The sequence below is a fragment of the Elgaria multicarinata genome, chromosome 4 (genome assembly GCF_023053635.1).
Source record: "Elgaria multicarinata webbii isolate HBS135686 ecotype San Diego chromosome 4, rElgMul1.1.pri, whole genome shotgun sequence".
In the NCBI taxonomy this organism is placed as follows: Eukaryota; Metazoa; Chordata; class Lepidosauria; order Squamata; family Anguidae; genus Elgaria; species Elgaria multicarinata.
Window position 1 is genome coordinate 94,217,317 of NC_086174.1, and position 19,151 is coordinate 94,236,467.

The following is a 19,151-nucleotide window of genomic DNA, read 5'->3' on the forward strand; positions in this document are numbered from 1 at the left end:
CCCGCCTATTAACAGGGACTGGCCGGTGAGACCATATCACGCCAGTCCTTCTGCAACTTCATTGGCTGCCAGTTCAGTCCAGGCCCGATTCAAAGTGTCGGTACTAACATTCAAAGCCCTAAACGGCTTGGGGCCAGGTTGTTTGAAGGAACACCTCCTCCCATATGTGCCTGCCCGGACCATAAGATCATCTACAGGGGTCCTTCTCCGTGAGCCCCTGCCAAAGGAAGTGAGGCAGGTGGCTAGCAGGAGGAGGGCTTTCTCTGCTGTGGCACCCCGGCTGTGGAATGAGCTCCCCAGAGAGGTTCACTTGGCGCCTACAGTATACTCCTTTCATCGCCAGCTGAAGACCTTTTTTATTTTCTCAGCATTTAAACACTTAATTTAACTTAAATTTAAACTTTGCTGTTTTAATTCTATATTTTATCCTATATCAATTTTTGCTGTGTGGTTTTAATCTTGGTTGTGCTTTTTATATTGTATTTTGTATTCATGTTTTTAAATTGATAGTTGTTTTATGCTTTTCATGGTTTTAATTTTTGTGAACCACCCAGAGAGCTTCAGCTATTGGGCAGTATAAAAATGTAATAAATAATAAATAAATAAATAATCTCCCAAAACAAAACAAAAGACCACAAGTAACACATCCAGTTTATAATTTTTTATAGATTTAAATAAACTGTTATTTTAGTTGGCGCGTCTTATATCCTATCTACTGTATTTCATCCTATGGCATTAAGTCCTCTTACTAACACTGACTAGAAACTGGCCATGCCAGCCATCTGTGAGCATCAGTCAAGGAGGAGAATTTTAAATGTGCACGGTTCTACAGGAGATGTACCCTTAAAAAAACCTTCCTTTCTTTGGATCCCCTTCACTGTATCAGGGTGATTATCTTTGACAAAATAACATAAGACGAATTCAAAGGAAGTTAAATGTGCAATGATACTTATTCCTTCATCTACTCTCCAATGATTGTTTTCAATTAACATTTGCAAATATTAGATTTTGGTTTGGTTTCAAGACAGTGGCCTAGTTCGTACTTGAATCTGGTGCAGTGAAGTAGTAAAAGTATGCAGATTTACATAATGCCTGTCACAAGAAGGCTACTATTATATGGCCATTGCTTTTTGGTTTGCTGTCAGTTTCCTTTGAAAAGCTTATTGTTTACAGTTGTCCTTTAGATTATTATTTTTCATTTTTAAGAAGTCAACATACTGCAGATATTTTGAATGGGATGAAGTTTTTAAAAGCCAAACACCACTTTTAAAAGACAACACCTGGACAGGAGCAAGACACTCTGATCATTTAATGGCCTCGCATATGTACAAGGCTTTGCAGTGGCTAGCATACTGTTTTATTAAGAGTGGTCATTTCAGCATTTGAGTCCATAAGAAATCTTGCTATTTAGTTTACTTGGGCCACAGCTAGACCTAAGGTTTATCCTGGGATCATCCAGGGTTCGCCCCTGCCTGAGCACTGGATTCCCTGTGTGTCACCTAGATGAACAGGATTGACCCCTGGATGATCCAGGGATAAACCTTAGGTCTAGCTATGGCCTTGGTTGCATTTTTTATTCCATGCTTTTAAATCACTAGAGAATTGTTTTAAAATGAGTGGTTTAAAAATTACTCTTCGCATTCCTTTTAATCTTTCATTCAGGCCCCAGCTAAGTCTTCCTATATTCAGCTTCTTAGTATTTCTAAAAGAGTTTCATTCTTCCCGTAGACATTGTTAAAATATTACTATGGGGCATACAGTCCTATACATGTTTAAACAGAAGAAAATCCTACAACTTCCAGCATTCCTGGCTGGGGAATGCTGGGAGCTGTAGGACTTTTTTGTCTAAGCATGCATAGGATTATGCTATTATTCTCTTATCCTTTCTAGATTTAATTATTGTCATCTCTTTCTGATCTTTCTTCTACAACCTATTCCCTCTGTTTTGAACATTGCTGTTTGCTTATATCTTCTACCTATTATTTTTCTCATACTTCATTATTATTTTCTCTTAATTGGCTTTATTTTCTTTATCATTTTCATTTCAAATTTATATGTGCTTATACGTGTTTCCATTACTTTGTTCTTTATTTTCTTCTCTTGTTTTTGTGCTTCGCCATAATTCTTTGTTTACTTTCTAAGCGAAAAGTTTTATCTTCTGTTTCATATCTCCTTTTTCACTTGATGCGTCATATGTCTGGAATGTTTTGCCTACAGACAGCTCCTGAAAACCTATTTGCTTACGGAAGCCTTTGCTGCCTAATTCTCTCTGGCCCTTTCTTTCCTTTCCCCTTCCTATTCTACTCCTATTAGATTATGAACCTGTGGGCAGGGTTCATCATATGCTTTAACTTTTGTACAGCCTTAGATTTTTGCAGTATAATATAAATGAATTATTAAAGTGTTCTTCTTTCCACAACCACCACCGGCAGTCAATGATCTTTTAAGTTTCATAGTGACCTTACCATCATGAGTATGGTAAGCATTCAGTCACACAAAAAATCCTTCAATGAAAATATCATATTTTGTATTTTTAAAAAAATCTGTTTCATGAAATTTTATTGCAGTCCTAATTTAAAATGTCTATTATAGGTGTAAAATTAAAGAATTGTATCTATTATGTATAATAACCACCTCATGATTAATTAAAACTGATGTTGTCATTTAGAGAAAGTCCATGTATGTATGGTTTTATTTCAAACTACAGTTCCATAGTTTCTGGGTATATGTAAACTTAAGCAATTTCAGTCACATTTCTTCATAAATCAGCTGTTATTTTTTATTATCTAATATTACAACTGTACTTCAGTTCAATCAGAATAAAATGTTATTTAATTCAGGACAGCTCCTAGACTAGTTATGATGTTTTAGGTACTGCTAAAACAGCTCATATTATAAATGGAATTGTTTAACTATATGCACAAATTCATTAAAGAGAGAGAGCGAGAGAAGCAGAGTCAATGGAAGGGATTCAAGTAACCTACAAAGGGTTTTGGATCAAGTCTTTAATCATAGTTCTAATCCTGCTGTCAGGTGTAGTGAGTGACAAACACTTTGCTGATGTTATCTAGGTAGGGAGCAAACCTCTGACTGAGATTTATATTCCTGCTGCTTTCTGGCGTTGGCTTTAAGATTCTTCTCATTTCACATAATACTTACAAAATCCTAAATGCAATTAAAATACTTATGGCTCTTATTTTATAGCACAATATTAATATATCCTAGCTTGACATTACATCTGTCTTTACAGAATGCAAACACACCTAGCTGTTACAAACTGATGAGATAGGGTACATTTTATCAAAAGCCTTGATAGTTCAGCATGTATGGGAAAGAGGAGGGGAGAGAGGCGAAATGGGAAGAAATAATTTTCCTAACGTTAAAATACCACTTGAAATATTGTTTAGGGCCATGTTCCTTGCTTGTTGCAATCCTATTTTCTTACCTTGTTTCTCTTGAAGTATGCTCTTCGGCAAGCTGCAAAGCATTTTTCGCTGCAGAAGCATTTCACTTCACTCCCCATACTCAGAGAATAGCGCTTGATTCCCACTTTCTGGCACCAGGCACACATTATTTGTACATTTGACACATCATCTTCTGCAACAAAAAATACAAGAATGGCATTTATGTACCAGAATGAACATCTTGTCAGATATCCATAAGCTTCATCTCCAGCATCTATTTCCGTCATCTTCCTTTCTCGTATCTACTCCTCTGTAAGCAATAAATTTTGTACCTTTATGTTTATCTGCCTGTTCCTAAAGCAGCTGGTGGCAAGCTGCCTCACTCTTCAACTCTCTGGAAATGATTATCAGTTTTATCAATGATCTAATTTAAAGAATTTTTAACATTGAACTTTATTTTGTTAATGTCAGTAACTAATGCCAAAGGATATAGTAGCATCCCCATTACTTACAGTTTAAGAGAGTCAAGTCAGCTTGATCTGTTCGTGAAACCCCAGGAAACTGTTCATGTTACCAATCTGGGATGTCTGAACAAGTGTAAAGGAAGGAGTGGAATTGCAGTGGCCAGCCCCAGCCCCACCTACATTTATTGAAGTGGATGTGTGAACAGACCCTACATAAGAAGAAACTACATTTTACATGGTAATCCACCCAGAGAACATTAGTTATTGGGCAGATTAGAAAAGTAATAAATAAATACATAAAATGAATAAATAACTATTGGGAAACCTGGGGGGGGGGGTTTAGAAACTTGCTGCTGTGATCTTGTTCGTCCCTCTGTGTACAGTCAGTCTACACATAGCAGTTATGTGAACAGTGCTAGTATGCTTTTACCAACAATACAGGTTGTGACATAATAAGATCACTAGCATAGCCATATAAAAGAACAGAAATGAAACAGGGGGATAGAATACCACACAAACCCTCTTAATTGCATTTTCTCTCTCTTAAACTATGTTTCTTTGACAGACTCAGTTATTACTGTTGGTGAATTTAAATATTTTAGAAGAACAAGATATGTATTGATATATCATTAATGTCTTTTATTTTAAAAAAAAATCCCTCAAAACATCTGATTAGGAAATGTTGCAGAATTTAAATCTGCATTACATTTAATTTTAGCTCCAATATATTTATTTGCTTAATTCATTTCATTAATCTGCTTTTCAAATGAAATTTTCTACAATATCCCCCCACCCCCATCCCCCGCATGACTTTCCCCACCTCTGCCCTATAGCTCAATTCTAAAACCTGCTGCCTGTGAGGAAGCCTCATTCCATGTAAGGCTCAGCCTGGCCTTGTTCCTCTGGTTCCCATCTTGAACTTCTTTTTCCACCTGGAGGGCATCTAACTAAAATAATCCCCTCCTGCTCATACCCCTCTGCTACATCCTGTTTTCCAAGCCAGAGATGTCAAGAGGAGAGAATATGGCCTGCTTCAGGCAACATGCTAAACCATGCTGCTTAACCACAAAATGCTTAATGCATTCCATTAACCATTTTGTGGTTAAGCAGCATGGTTTAGCATGTTGTCTGAACCAGGCCTATGAGTGAGTGAGAGAAAGCACATGAAGAAAAGAATAATCTTGTTTGCTCATTTGCTAGGAGCCATGGATCAGTATTACTGTAGGTACAGTAACATACTCCCATCCCAGAAGCTTAAGGCACAATAGCACTATGACCCGAGATGCGCAAGAAAGCAATGTGTAGAGAGCCATATATTACTCAGTTGTATATGATTCTGTTCACGTTGCTCCCTGTTTAACAAATTAGGTCACCTCTCAATTGACAGATGAATGAACCAGTCTAATTAGGATTTTCCGTACAATGTTTTTCTGTAATGCATGCATGGACGGACGGACACGCACACACTATGTATTTCTCATTTGTTGTGCACAGAATGCTTTCTCTTAAGTTTGCATTTCTGTTGAAACCTCAGTTGGCATCTGGCAAAATGCAGTTCTTCCTGCAGATAGCACATTCATTGTTATTCTACTGTTGTGATTGCACAAGTATCACCTACTGGTTGTTTTTATGTAACATCACTGACAAGTGGCAAGTGACAGAAAATGCCCAACCACCGCATTTTGTGGAATATCTATCTATCTATCTATCTATCTATCTATCTATCTATCTATCTATCTATCTAGTTTTTGTTGCATTTGATGGTAGCAGAAAGTATTTCAATCTAGCAGAAAGTATTTCTCTGGTGCAAGGTAGAGCACTATTCCCACCACCACACACACACACACACACACACACACACACCCTTCCCCCTACCTACTGCAGCCCTCACACCATGTCCCATACTGTTCCAGAGGGTCCCCCAACCCTTAGATGCAGCTTTTTTTTAAAGGAGTGCCAGAGGCTGCAGTGGCTAGGTTAAGTTAGTGAAAGTCAAGTGACCCACCTTGCATGAGTAAAATCACTTCCTGCTAGCACAAAATCACCATTGAATACAATCTATTACTATTAATTCTGGGGAAGCTGTATGTACTGGACAAGGACCTTATGCTAGAGAGAGAGAGATGATTATTGTTGTTGTTATATTTATTTGTATCCTGCCTTTTGCCCAATACTGGGCCTCAAGGTAGCCTAATAGCCGCATAGCAGCAAGACTCTGTATCTCCCCCACCCGCTGCCATTTCTTAATATTTTGCTTCATTGAATACAGATCAAGTTGCTGCATTCTGGGCAAGCTAAAGTTTTAAAACTGTCTCCAAAAGAAGCTCCACATAAAGCACACGGCAGTACTGTTCAGTAGTTGAGAGACTACTAGAGAATGCAAAACAGTAGCAATATATTTCTTTCCCAGAAAGGGACACATCCCTTAACTAATTTTATGTATTATATTGTGTTTGGTGTTGTTCCCCGCTTAGGCCACAGCTAGAACTAAGGTTTATCCTGGGATCATCCTGGGTTCGCCCCTGCCTGAGCACTGGATCCCCTGTGTGTCACCTAGATGAACAGGTTTGACCCCTGGACGATCCAGGGATAAACCTTAGGTTTAGCTATGGCCTTAGATCCAGAGGGAGAGGCGGGTAATAAATTATTATTATTATTGTTGTTGTTGTTGTTGCCAGAATTTGTGAAAAGTAATCCTTGCCACAAAGACCACCTGTGCATCCAAATGCAGATCTCAATGTAGACTGCAAAACAGAACCTTTTGGAAAACTGTGACTTCATACAGAAAGGGAATATCTACCTCCACTTTCAGCAGAATACCATCCACTATAAGAATCACTTCATCTGGATTTCAGTGTTTTCATCTTCATCCAACCTATTACTAATCTCAAGCAACCATTCAGTTATCTTACAGTTTCACCAAACTCTGTTGAAAGAGTAAGTACATCCAGGTGACAACATCATATTGATGGCACTTCCCCCAAAATTTCTGGACAAACTCTCCTAGTGGCTCCCCATCTATGTAAAAGAGCATGGGTGTCCTTGGGTGTCAACAACTAAAATATGTTCAGTAGAAATTTACAGAGTTGAGAGAGACCTCAAAGGTCTGCTAATCAACCATTCTGCCAATGCAGGAAATCCATTACAACAGCAGCCCTGGTAACTGGCTGTCCAGACTGCTTAAAAATCTCTAATGAAGAAGAGTGTACCACTTTCTGAGGAAGTCTGTTCGACTGTCAGACACCTTATACCATCAGGACATTCTTCCTAACATTTAGTCAAAATACCAATTCTTACAATTTAAACCTACTGGTTTGGGTCTGCCCTCTGGAGCAACAAAAAAAGGAAATTTGCTCCATAAAACAAGCAACAGTCTTCTAATATTTGAAGATGGCTATCATATCATCTCTAAATCATCTCTTCTCTAGGCTAAACATGTTCAGTTCCTTTGCAAACATATTTTTATAATCCCTCTTCCAAATGTCACTCTCCTAAACAGCCTAATTTCATAAGTGTTTGTAATTTTCCATACAAACAGTTTTGTACCACTACTTCAAAGTTTTTGAAAGTGAAATCTTATGCAAGTCTCTACAAAAGTAGGACCCATTGAGTTCAATGTGCATTATTTTCAGATAAATGTGTACTGCCTACAACAGCAAATGTATTAGAACATTTGGATTTAGAAAAAAAAGCAAAACAACAACAATAACAACCATAATCTCTGTGCATAAAATCCAAATTCGTATGGTTTTGAAAGCTGAAGAGCCTGATTAAACCTAAAAGCTCATTGTCAACATCATGCAACTTTTATTGATAAATATAAATCCCAAATCAATTTGATAGTAGGAGAAAATGTTATTAAACTGGCAATATTTATTCTGTTAACATGAATCAAACGTGGCACATAGTTTTGAGTTATGGTAGCTAGGGAAAGGAGCCAAATGCCGTTAGTACAAATTAGTTCACCAATAATTCTACAGAATTACGACAGCACTGCTACAAAACAAATCCTTTAGAGGGGGAATGGAATGACTTTATGACAGATTCTCTGAACCTTGAATTGTCCGCAGCACATGGACTACAAACTGGTTTAGTAATTATTCTTTGGGGCATCTTTATAGCAATCAAACAATGAATATCATGTTTGTAAATGTTGTGGTAAACTGAGTTCGAGAACATAAGCTTGGTTTCCAAATATTGCCTTCTTTCCCACTGACTTCCTGCACTGCTTTATCCAGACAGCTCAATATCCTCACCCACCCACCACTGCCACTATATAAGGAAATTAAAGTTACTTTGCAAATATACCACAAACATCTGAGGTGCTGTATGGACAGCAGATAAGAGAGCTGTAACTCAAGAGATTCAATTTACCATTTAAATACATTCAGACTTCATATAGTTCATATGTTGACAGGGGCCGATTCAGGTCCACCATGGTCTGTGCAATCCAGATGGGTACTGTAGCAGTTATTGTCTCACAGAAATACGGGGCCTTTAGCCACAGAACACACTTATATAAAGCAGAGAAATCCAATTTTAGCCAAAAAGTAGTGATTTGCATGTGTGAAACAGGGGTCTTAGATTAAAATCACAGAGATTTCCTGTCATCTCAGATGCAATACTTTCAAATAAGTACTGTTCACATTTGCAGTTCACGTACTTAATAGTCAAGTGATGATGAGCCACTGAGTGGTGTAAATGTATTTATTATTCATTTATTTAATTTATATTCTGCCTTTCTACCAAAAAATGGCACTCAAGCCCCCCAACAATGAAATGCAGATTAAAAACAAAAATCTAAATGAAAACATAACATATAAACATGTAAATTAAAAACAACTAAAAACACAACAATAAAAGAAATAAACAGTACACAACCTATTAAAACCTCCTTCAGCAACAGAACAACTTATATGCCAAAGGGCTGCCTGAATAAAACCATATTTTTCTATTGCTGAAGGGCACAGATGGGGCCAACTTAGCCTCCCTCTGCAGGACATTCCAGAGCCTAGAAGTTGCCACCATGAAGGGTTTATCTTGCATCATCATCATCATCATCATCATCATTATTATTATTATTATTTATTCATTAAATTTATATCCTGCCTTTTTCCCTTCTAGGTAGTCTAGATAGGATATGCCTGGATTGCAGCACTAGCAAAGAGCTGTTGCAACTTTTCCACCAGTTTTGAAAACTTTTTACATCCTGTGGGCTTTGTAGTCTCTGGCCCCTGGTGTATATGAGGTTTACCATGGCTTGAGTGAGGGGAAGTGAAGTATAACATGTCTGTGAATTACACTCTTACTATTCAAGTACTAAATATGCCCAAAGTGTATGGTTTTGGTGGAATAACATAGACTCTCCACTATTAGAGACAATGATAATGGAATGTAAATGTGAAAAGCCTGTAGAACAGTTGTAATTGACATTCACATTTTGACCTGTTTAAACTATATTTGGTTTCTTCCTACACAGTGCAGCAGGTAGAACCAAGAAGGGAATACAATACATCCTTAACCGTTTTCACACTCCAGCTGCCAGCTAAAACACATGTGTTTGTTTTGTATTGCAAAAGTAGGGTGACAGATACACTTTGTCAGATAAAAGGAAAACAGTTTGGAGTCAAATGATGTCAGTCACTCAGAAGAATCCAAATCACAGTTCATTCATTTTTTTTACTACTTTCCCATAATTTACAACAGTAATACACACACACACACACACACACACACACACACACACACACACAAACAAGCTCCCTATAGGATGTTTCCCTCATGGCAATCCACTTGCAGAAAGTGAATATATCATTTATAAATAGATAATATCCTATAGTAAACTCATTCTCAAAATGCCAATCTTTATATAGCCAAGATGGCGCCATCCACACCCAAGAGGAAGGTATTAGCAGGCTTGGTGGAACCTCATGACCTGCAGAAATAAATAAATAAATAAATAAATAAAGTGCCTTCTCTCTCTCTCTCTCTCTCTCTCTCTCTCTCACACACACACACACACCCCACCAAAATAGTTCAATGAGACTGGGCATGCTCATTGACCATAAAATGCTGTGAATCTGTTGGAGGGAAGGAAGGGATCAGAAAAAATGTGAGGACATGGATGGAATTGAAATAGGTTAATAAGGGCTGTGTAGCTCAGTGGTAGCGCACCTGCTTTTCATGCAGGAGTCCCCCTGGTTTGATCCCTGCCATCTCCAGCTATGGCTGCAAAAATTCCTGCCTGAAACTCAGAAGAGCTACTGCTGTCAGAGTGTCAACAATACTAGTCTAGATGGACCAAAGACCTGACTCAGTATAAGGCAGCTTCCTATGTTCATATGGAATATGCTGGAAAAGGGCATGGCTGACTGGTTGGCTGGAACTCTGAACAGGAGTACCTCACACTGAAAAATGCCATTTGTTTTCTCTAAGTCCCAAACCATAATAAACAAAACAAAAATCAATGGATACAAATATTTTGCATGGCAAGAAAAACAAGCCCTTAATCCACACATAAACTGAAGCAAACCTGAAACTATTCTGCTATTGCTGCAAATATTTCAATCTTTCCATGAAACTTTAAAAAGTAGTCCAATGTCTACTCAGAAGTAAGCTTCAAGATAAATCTGTATAAAGGTTGCTGTCTTAAAATATTATTCTGGAAGCTTTTACAGAGGTAGTTGATAAAAAAAAAGGTCTTTACTATGGTGTCATTGCTATGTACCTAAAATCTGGAGCAACAAACTGGGAAGAGTTTAATTTATCTCTAATCCCAGCTCCATTTCTGCCCCAAAAGCCTTATGAGCAATGTTCTATTAGGATAAAAGTCTTGCTTGCTAGCTAACACTTTTTCCATGATACTATAAAAACATATTTAGGACAGCATAGGTTCAAAAAGGCAAACAATTTTGGAAACACAAGCAATAAACATCTGCACTGTAGTAAATAGAGCAGGTGGTACCAACACAAGCTCTTTGTTGTCTTTTCAAGCCAAGAGTTATTCAGGGAGTTCCAGGCTGTGTTTTCTACTCCAGGTTTATATCATTAGATGTGGAAACAGGACATCCTATAACTGTTGTACACACAACGCTTCGACGTGTCTCCTTATGGTTTACCAGCCTGTGTGTGTTTCATAATGAACAATGCAATAAACACAGAGTGTTCACAGTGTTAAATCATGCTCCCAGTGGGAACAGTTTGTATAACAAGATAAAATTGTCGCATTATAATAACTAAATATGCATCAGGCAAAAAGCATGCTTCAATTAATCATCAAAAGTTTGCAGTGCCATTTTAAGTCTTAATTAAGAAGAATGCTTGGAGACTCTCCCCACCCTCTTACAATTTGTATTGAATGAAATGCAGGAAAAACAACTACAGAAAAATCAGCAAAAGTCACGTGGCCAACTTTTGTATATTTAATATTGCATATTCAATCCTACACTCACTCACTCTGAGGTTCATCAGACAAGTGTTTTAGTGCACGCTTGCTACTGCCCACTTACGGATGTGTGTGCATCCTTTAGACAACATCGTCCGCCTCCTGTTCCTTCCGCTCTTTTTTCCATCGCAAAATAAACCCCTTTTAATCCGATTTTTTTTCAAAACGGAAATGTGCAGGAAAAAGGACATGAGACAAATGGCCCCTGAATGGGCCACACGCTCTTTGTTTACTTCCTCTTTCCCCTCCGGGCAGAAAGAGGAAATAATGAGACCAAAAGCAGGGGCAGAGAAGCGATGTAAGGAAATGTGATTTTTCCCCCCATGTGATGACACTCTCTCTGTCTCTCACACACACACTTTTATTCTGTATGATGAGCAATGTTGCAGATTCTGTTTAGAGAGAAGGAAGCTTCAAATTCTAAGCCTTATCTCAATTCATTTGTTTTTAAGAAAATTGCTGCAGTATTGAAACACAGGTTCAATTACAACCTTAACTTTTTCTTCTTCCTTTAAATAAAAGTATTGTTTTTATCTTAAGAATTTTCACATTAGTAAGATGGAAAATGTTGATAGGATTTTGTAAAATTAGTTGAGGTGGCTAGTGTTTTGACATATTAAAATGAATCTAGTTGAACTGGTATACTGTTGCAAAATGGATTTTCCTCCTTCCCACCTTAGCCCCCCAGTACCTCCTGAATTATCTTTCCAGAGGGGAATCTATAGGACCTTATGAACTGTGTTGGCAAGAATTACTGGAACTGGAAACTTTGCCTGAGTAGTGTAAGATTTCTCCATCTGATTTTTGGCAATTCCCCTCTCCCACTACACCCCATAAGACACAGCCAAATGTTCAACAGCCTCCGCCCCACCCTCTGGAAAGGCTATGAAGGAGATATTAGGGGGAAGGAGTGAAAAGGACAGGAAAGATTTGTTGCATGAGCTGTCTTCCACCAAGGCAACACTAGATTTCACCCTTTGCTTATTAGGTGGATTTTTTCAAAGTTGAATGTGAAAGGATACACCAGCAAAAGAGGAGAAGTACAAAAATTGTTTTGTACAATTTTTGAAAAAAAAATTGTTATTTCTTCTAGCTTTAAGATGTTAAGCAGCTAATGAGCCCATCCGCATTCTTTACTCTGCTGTTTCAATGTATTCCACTAACAATCAGAAAAGTAGATTATTTGGGCATAATCATAAGGTTAATCAATTCCATGTCCCACTGATTTCAGTTGGAAATATTTAAGCACATGCATAAGTTATCTGTAGAAATGCTTAAGCACAAAGTTCTACCAGGTAATTAAAAGTGGAGAAGATAAAACTCTAAATGCAGTTGTCATTTCTGGTGGCAGATGTATGATGCTTGTAAAATCCCTAACAGCATCTAACTTTGGATGAATTGTGATATTTCTTCCCAGCCTTAGAAGGCCAGGCCTATATCCCAGGATTGTCCCAGGATCATCCTGTGCATCCAAATGACACACAGGGGATCCCAGGAGCAGGCAGGGACGACCCCTCCATTTGCCTTGGATAATCCTTAGGTCTAGCTAAGGCTGAAAAAACACAAAAGTTCTGCTTCTCTCTGCTGAAACTCTCTGGAACATCACATAAGCACTGATATCCACATTGCTGATGCAATGTCCATATTCAGTGGCATTGGGGAAACCACAAGAGCGTTGCCAGCCCTGGGTCCAAGAGCATCAGCAAAAGATGGGAATGGAGGATAGTGGAGTCATAGGCTCATCTCAGGAAAGTTCATGGTCTTTGAGACCTTCTCCATAAGGACACTGACCTTTATCCTTTTACTTTATCCCAGCATCAGCAAAAAGCTGCACCAACAAATGAGTGCAGAAAGGGATAAGGCTGGATTCATAGGGCAAAGGAATCAAAGATAGGCAGTTCTGTATTGCTTGTTTCACAAAGGATGCTGTTCTTTTCACATAGGATGCCACCTTTTATTTACAACAAAATAGCAACACTTAGAATAGGATCTCACTGCTCTTGCTGAATCTGAAAGTTAACAATAGGACTGCAAGCTTTGATTGGTTTAGATAATTAATCAATGGCAGTCAATATTGCTTGGAAAAGATACATTTTAATTGGAGTGCTTTAGAGTGAAGACTATGCTTGATTATTTTTTATGGTTGCTTGGGTACTAGTGTGTTACTATAATAGAGAAGGAAACCTTAACTAGTATATGTGTTTTTCTTCTAACAATGAGTAGTAGCTTTTGTTTAATAAATTGCAAGTTATCCCATACTTCCTTCAGTATCACAAGGGGTACCCAGACTGAGGGTTACGTAACATGCAAAAGTTTTCAATTTAATCAATTAAAGGCAAGTAATCAACTAAAAAGTCTTTAATCAGCTGGCATCCCTAGTTGATAATTAACTTGCATTTTCCCTATCAAGACCTAAAAATACCCTTTACATAATGAATAGCTGAAACATTAATGAATAGGCTGACTGTCACAGAATCCAATTAAATAACATTTTCATACCAGCAGCCAATCTGTGGAAACAATTACTTTAAAGGTTCACTCCTATGCACGTTTAGCCCTACAACTCCCAGCATTCCCTATGTTTAAACAGAAAAAAGTCCAACAACCCGAATGCTGGGAGTTGTAGGGCTTTTTCTGTCTAAACGTGCATAGGATTGAATCCTAAATGAGTTTAGATTTTTAGTGATGAAAAAATGTCCCATTCTTTATATTATGTTGCCTTCTCTAATTCAAAGCTGAAAACCCCACCTTCTCCCTAGGAGATCTACAGTTATTACTGTGGGTGCTTCCAGTTGAGGCTTTTATTGTGCAACTGCCTTGCCACATTCATGAAATTTTACAGGGAGTCCAGACATCATTGCCTTCTATTTGTAATCCTCCCATGTTTTCCCACTACTTCTTCCATCTTTTTTCTTTCCATTAAAAAGTCCAATAAAGGAAAAAGGTCCCCAGTCCCCTGTCCCCGCTCGCCATGCCCTGTCCCCATCCGCCATGCCTGACCCCGGGATCCCCTGTGCGTCATCTGGATGCACAGCAGGGAGACTAGGCCTCACACTGCGCTAACTCCTCGTCTAGCAACGGCCTGTGATTATAGCAAAAAGCCTTATTTACCATGGTTAAAGCCATGGTTTAAGGTGTCTTCTGAACACATCCCAGCTTTCTGGCTTAACCACTGTGGTTAAAGCCGTGGTTTAAGGTGTCTTCTGAACAGGGCTGATATGTGCTTCAGCTATGTGCTTAAAAAAAATTGTAAAAAAAAGATTTAGTATCAAAAGCCTGGTATGTATGTATGTATGTATGGAATTATTTTTGCAGTTGTATGGTATGTTTCTTTTTTAAAAAAAACAAATCTTTTGGTAAAGAACAGCTTCCCAATTTATGTTAACATGTTATTTTTGGAGCGCCGTCGCTTCTGCAAATTTTCCATTCATGTGCTACAATATTCTGATGAATACCTCAGAAATGCCAGAGTACATTACAAATATACTTTATATCCATGATTTAGCTCAGGCCTGGCTCAAGATATTTCGCTAACTGATGTGAAGCTACAAATGGTACCCACGCATACACACACATCATGTTGCATAATTCCCATGCATGCCCACACTTTCATAGGAAAATCTTGGGGCACATACACACACACACACCTCTTGCAGCCACTGCATGCTCCTTCCATAGCAAAACCTTTCAGTCTATGCATTTTAAAACTCACTAGTTAATAACGAAGAAGACCTGGGCTTATTTTAATTAACCAGTTGAAAATAATAAGGAAAAGAGTGGGAGGGGGCATAATAGGGTTATGGTTAGGAAGAAGCAATAAATGAGAAAGGAAATGAATAGAAAAGCTACCTTTGGCCATAAAATGACAGTCCTCTTCTTTCTCTGCTTCACAGTTCCTACTGCAGAGGAATCAAGAAGAGGACGAGGATTTTACAAACAAAACAAAATGCAGCCAGAGAAAAGGAAAGGAAATGCCCTTTGTAAAATGTAAACTCAAAACTGGTGGCAGGACATGGCCACTTTTCTGAATCGGATGTCCTTTTTTCCTTTTCTAAGGAAGCAAACTCCTACAAAACTTCCTTTCCTGGCTCTCTAAAGTCGCCTGCTTCAGTCCAATTGAGAGAAAAATTATTATTATTATTATTATTATTATTATTATTATTATTATTATTATTAATTTATATAGCACCATCAATGTACATGGTGCTGTACAGAGTAAAACAGTAAATAGCGAGGCCCTGCCTTCACAGTGCCATGTTGCTGCTGTTTTGCCACTAAACTGTCGGCGAGTAAACGAAATTGCAGGAGGCCGTGTGGGATTTCCTGCAGCCATTTCGCTTGCCAGGCCTGCCCTCTGCCCAGCTTCCAACGACCAATCAGCCATCCACTCTGGAACACCCCCAGCTCGACCCTGGGGTGAGATCACACAGCAAAAAGGCCCTGGTGACCTCGCTTCAAAGGGGAAAGTGGGGCAAGTCCCTGACTTTTCTAATGTGCAGCTTTGGGGAAGAGCACCGTGGTGGCTGCAAATCAGCAGCTGTGTCGTATAACTGACACAGCACCGACTCACAGCCACCATGAAGCAAAGAAGATGTATAGACAGCCCTGAGGTGAGATGTTGCCGGGGGGGGGGGGGGCTTTTTTAATTTATGTTTTTGCACAGGGAATGGGCTCCTTTCAGCTATGCGCAAACCAGATCACAGGAAATTTTCCAAAACAATCTTTGACGATCACTCTTTTTTCTCCTTTTATTTTGAACTCTTCTGTACATTTTGCCCAAAAATGAAAGAAAAAAGGGGGGATGAAAGGGGAAAGGAGGATGTGAGTATGCTCACATCCATACTGTATCCTCAGCTGAACCTGGCTTTTCTCTGTTACTTCAGCCTCATGCAGACTGGCAATGCACTACCTCCTCACTTCAAGCCTCTCCTCTCTGTGTGTCTCACAGCATGCCAGATGGGGGAAAAACAATGGCAAGCCACTGACACCTGATGAGAGAGAGAAAGGAGAGGGACCCATCATCACCCACCTTCTTTCTTCATTCTTGGGCAGGGTGGGAAGAGGTCACTGCCAGGCAGCTGGCCAAGGAAAGCAGCAGCAGTGGTCAATGCGAGGCATCCATCCAAGAGGCTCTAGTGGGAATTGGGGACGAATGCAGTATCCTGACAGCAATGCAAGCCAGGCAAAGGGCAACTGACATGTGGTGGGCCAGTGGCAATTCAAGCCTTGCAGGAGGGTGATGGGAGGCTCAGTGGCTCTAGGAGGTAATTAGGCAGGAGGGTGGTTGTGGCCACCTGGCAGGTAGGCAAGGGGCCCAGCCCTGACCTGATGCCTTTTCTGATCAGCTCCCTGAGACAAAGGTCTCAGTCCACCTCATAGTTTGCCTGCTGTTGGTTTATTTGTTGGATGTTGATTGCAGTCAACAATTAAGAACAAACAAATCTTGAAACTGTTACAGAGGGGGGAGGAACATTACGGAGAGAAAAACAGTGGTAAGAAAGAGCAGAGATCTGACAATCAAAAGAAAGATTACTCCAGTAAGGACATATGGAAAAGGGAAATTGAACCCTCCAGCCACTATTTAATTCCCTCCCACCCTGCCACCCATCCTACCACGTGCTTCTCTCTGCTGGGCTCACTTCAGAGTACCAACTGAAGGGAAAATTACATCAGGAGAAGTTGTGGGGAGGTAAGCCACATGTAAGAGGAAGAACTGAGCACCCCCTGCCCATGCATGCTTCCATTCAGATCTGGATCTGCCATCATCACATGGACTTTGAGCCAAACAGCAACCTTGAACACACATCTCCTACTAGACCACTCTGAATTTCATTGATATGGGGTAGCCAAGAGGACTCCTTTATATGGTTCCTAAATTCTTCCACCAAGCGTTCGCAATGTTCCTTGCTGAACGTTGAGTCTATATTAGGTCTATTTCTGCCTTCAATTAAGTCAATAGAGTGCAACAAAACTCCCATTGACTTAAACAGATACACAGTGGAGCCTGCTGTTATATAAATTCAGCAATTATTGCAATGTATACAACAGTAAAAAATAACATAGCAATTAAACACCCCACTGCAGCCATAACAGTTACTTTTGTAGCTTATGAAAAACAGAAACCAATGCAAATGAATCATACATCTTATATACCCTGAAAAATACCAGATGGGAAAGAATTGCTCCAGAGAAGTATTCCATGGAAACATAAAGAGCGAGATCCATCATTGTATGAGAGGACTTCGCTCATGCAACAGGACATCTGCTTTCTCTCTTTTTCCTGTGTGCCCCCCTGCCCCCCCCAAATCTGCTCCAAAGGGTCCCCCAACCCTCTGGAGCAGATTTGGGATGTGTGGAGGGCTGCAGGACAAAAGGGAAATCATCGCTTTCCCCATTCTCAGATGGAAGCTTTTCCATCAGTGGAAAAGGCTAATTGGATACAACTCAAAGCATTACAGAAAAATCTCTCTGGGGGTATGTGTGTGTATATAAATATATATCACATTTATGAGACAATACACAGGGATTTCAATATGAGCTGAGACACTGTTTTCCCTTGAAGAGTTTGTCAACATGATAGACATATTAAATTAATTGCACTACCATTGTTGTTTAGCTGTATGCTTGATTTTAATCCTGACAATCTTCTATTACATTACTTGAATACTTTCAGCCAATCCTCAATACATTCTCCTGCTGCAAACCCCATTGAAGTGAATTGGGCTCATGTCAATGGGTTATTTTTAGAATAACTTTGTGAATGCATAATTCATCTGCTTAAAAAAAGGTTTTGTGGAATGTGCGTGTGCGTTATAATATTCCAAGGAAGTTAATAAATACTAATGTGTTTCTATTGCCCAAATATTAAGAGATCTCTCAGGTAGAGCTATCATATAACATATCTGACATTTCAAACCATACTTTAGAAATCCACAACAGCTAGCCAAGCATTCATTAATTGTGTGAATGAACTTTCAGAAAGATTATTTTTTCCATAAAGGGAAAAAATCACCGGGTATGACTTTTCCTGTCAGAGTAGTGTAGTAAGTAGCTGTGCTTGATAGGATTTTATGTTCTACACTATTCTAAAAGATACAGGATTCTTCCCAGTTTCTGGAACAATCAGTCCTAAATGTTGCCAAAATTACTAGGTATTTGTATGCACTATAGATTTCAATGGGGGAATTAAGCTTTTGCCAAAACCTTTCACTGAAATCAATGAAACTTAAAATCACATAGCTTGATTTATTCATGGCTCTTCAAAATGGGTTGGATCCAGATTAAGTTAGATGCAGTTAAGTCTCACTGAAATCAGTTGGACAAGTTGGGTCATCACTTAAATCTCATTGATTCAATGGGAACTAAGTACAAATAACTTAGACTGGAATCCTATGCACATTTTCCTGGGAGTAACCTCCACTGAATAGAGTGTGATTTACTTCTCAGTAGACATGCACAGGATTGTACCATTAGACTGTTTTGAAAGCACTGTGAGACAGAGACCTTTAAGGATTTCTTGTTTTAGCAATTCTGGGGTCATCGGATCATTTCTAATTGTAAACAGAACATTTTATACCGAAACATTATCCAACTTAAATTCTGGCTGAGATCATTACAAATTAAATAATTTACCTGCTGGTGGCTTTATGAAAGGTGGTGGAATTAATGGTACAATAATGGGCACATTCCCATGCTCCTTTGACCCTGCTGGTGAGTCTGAGAGTCCATTTCCTGTGGTAAGCCCTGGATAGCTTGCATTTATATTATATGATGAAATAACACTGTCTTCAGGTAATTTTGTTTTTGGCAAAGAATTTTCTGTAAAAGAAACACAAAAAA

General features: G+C 39.0%; 1 protein-coding gene across 2 annotated transcripts in view; it reads right to left on the reverse strand.

Annotated features, from left to right (window-relative positions):
• The window catches only part of SOBP (sine oculis binding protein homolog), a 166,853-nt gene that overhangs the window by 121,007 nt on the left and 26,695 nt on the right, over positions 1 to 19,151 (reverse strand). For both annotated transcript variants that reach the window (XM_063124833.1, XM_063124832.1), the window contains exons 3-4: positions 18,945 to 19,130; positions 3,446 to 3,597 (exon numbers count right to left, since the gene is read on the reverse strand). In XM_063124833.1, the coding sequence (XP_062980903.1) occupies positions 3,446 to 3,597; positions 18,945 to 19,130 (338 nt within the window). The remainder of the gene's footprint in view (positions 1 to 3,445; positions 3,598 to 18,944; positions 19,131 to 19,151) is intronic.